The sequence below is a fragment of the Limulus polyphemus genome, unplaced genomic scaffold (assembly GCF_000517525.1).
Source record: "Limulus polyphemus unplaced genomic scaffold, Limulus_polyphemus-2.1.2 Scaffold905, whole genome shotgun sequence".
Lineage (NCBI taxonomy): Eukaryota > Metazoa > Arthropoda > Merostomata > Xiphosura > Limulidae > Limulus > Limulus polyphemus.
In genome coordinates, this window is record NW_013666515.1 from 340,980 (window position 1) to 343,328 (window position 2,349).

The window sequence follows — 2,349 nt, forward strand, 5'->3', positions numbered from 1 at the left end:
ATTACGAAAAACATTAAGTCAACGTTTCACGTCATTTCACTCTTCTCTATTGGTTGTTTAAACAGGTGCATTACAGTTTATGAGATATATAAGAACGTAAATTAATGAGTTCGGAGAAATCGTCAGGAAGGACACAAAATCACCAGGTCAACGTGTCCTGGTCCATCCGCTGATCTGAACATTGTCTGACCAAGCTCAAAATGTGGAGTATTTTTGTCCTAATTCTGATCTGTGTTTCGGCTCCTTCATTGGTGGACGGTCTGAGAAAGGGAGAATATGGTACGAAAGCCACGTTTTACCCATCAACATGGTTAAATTATCCTCGTTTAATGGTGGTCCGATCCCTTCCAGATATGGACGAGTTTACACTGTGCTTCTGGGTGAAGATAACTGATGCAGTGAAAAGGTCGCACTTCATCTTTTCCTACGCAGTCGGCAAAAATATTGACAGCAACGAAATCGTAGCATACATCGACTTGACCTCTTCAGATCCACAAATTAAGATCTTTGTAGCTGGAAAGCTGGGTTTTATGACATGTCCTGCCTTCTCTATCGGAACATGGCACAAAGTTTGTATTACCTGGCGGAGTTTGGATGGAAGAGTAGGCTTTTTTGTAGACACAGATTTATGTTGTGATGAGGTAAAAGGTGTAGCAATGGGAAAATCAGTTCGATCAGGAGGAGTTGTAGTTCTGGGCCAGGAACAAGATAAAGTTGGTGGTAAGTTTAGCCCTCATCAGAGTTTAATTGGCGATCTAATGCAGCTCCATTTTTGGAATACCTGTTTGAACAACGATCAAATTCAACGCACCAGCTCCTGTCTTAGCCGGGCCTGCAATTCTAGTCCTTGCTGTTACAAAGATGAAGAAATCAAAGGAACTATCATTGACTGGTTTCATACAGAATTCAGGGCTTATGACGGAGTTTCCCTATCTTCATCCACTGTTTGTAAATAAAGCTTTCTGTTGTAATCATAAGCGTTTTATGTTATTGAAATGTATTTGACTTTAAAGGATAATTTTAAGGGCAACGTAACAATGATTTTTGGTAGCACTGTTAAATGTATCAAATAATATATATATGTATATACATATATATAGCACTGTTAAACTTATCAAAGAATATACCACTGTTGAATGCAATAAACTTATTATCATATCTCATTATTGTAGTAAAGTGTGTAAAAATTATTATATATGAAAATTATAGACGTATACATGCTAATACAAATATAGGCTGAGAATTCATTTGTATGATAAAATAAGTTAATTATGAATCACTTCCTCGGCAACTTTACATTTTGCACTTCATAACTCGTATTGACATTCTAGTACAGATACAATTATTTCAAAAGTAGCTTTCAGGAATGTAGTATTTAAAGCGTGTCGATTATGAGCTTATTTTCTTGTATCCGACTGTGTTTTAAATATATTTCAGTTGCTGGTTTCCAAAATTAAAATTTGCAACCTGAACGACATCTCATGCGCACGTAGATTAAGCACCCAGGACAGAGACTTCTTTAGGATTCAAGTACAGGGGCTTTTTAAGTTATGTTACGTATTAGAATTTCAAATAGCCTAAAATTGAGTTAACTGATAATTTAAATTTAGTAGTTAAATTATACTTTGGATTTAGTATTTAAATATATGCCGATATACAGTCAGTTTATAATATTTGCCAACAAGATTGATACACACAGTTTTCTTTTTTAACACAAACACGTTTTAATATACACACAACAGTACAATTTACAATAACAATTATTACAAATACTTATTACAAACAATGATTTAGAAACAAATTTACAAACAATATACATTCTTCTTTCTAGTCTGGGACTTCTTTGATATCTCGTCGAGGGTTCACGATGAGCGAGTTAATTACGAGTTGATGTAGATACGATTCGCTTAACGGGAAGTTAGCTAGCTTTGTCCTTTACCACACACGCTGAGTTTTCCACCGTTGAAGTTAAGTAATGTTTTCGTAAAAATTATTAATGTCCGATGTGAATCAACTGAAATTAATAAATTTGTAATGTTCGAAATTTATAAATGTTCCTGGTCAAATATCTGAAGTTTTCCGATTGATAAGCGTTATAACAATCACAGTTATAGCTTCCGAGATTTATAGCACACTGACTATAGCAAACTAATAATAGATACTCTTATCGGCGCGTTATATTTATAGGCGTGGGAAGATTTTCTAGAAAATTCAGATTACGCAACAATGCAAATTAAAGCGTTTACGTACAAACATGTACTTTTGATTCTTACTCTCGAGAATCTTCTACAACTTTGGAGAATAGGTGGGAGTTTCGCAGTACATATTTAACACTATAAGCTAGGCATG

The 2,349-nt window shown here is 34.8% G+C and overlaps 1 protein-coding gene across 1 annotated transcript; it reads left to right on the forward strand.

Annotated features, from left to right (window-relative positions):
* Nucleotides 1-200: 200 nt before the first annotated feature.
* LOC106461146 (C-reactive protein 1.1-like) lies at nt 201-956 on the forward strand. Its single transcript, XM_013920940.1, has one exon. The coding sequence runs from the start codon at nt 201-203 to the stop codon at nt 954-956; it is 756 nt and encodes a 251-aa protein (XP_013776394.1).
* Nucleotides 957-2,349: the final 1,393 nt, after the last annotated feature.

Coding starts and splice junctions, on each gene's coding strand:
- LOC106461146 (XM_013920940.1), top strand. CDS start 201: ATGTGGAGTATTTTTGTCCTAATTCTGATCTGTGTTTCGGCTCCTTCA.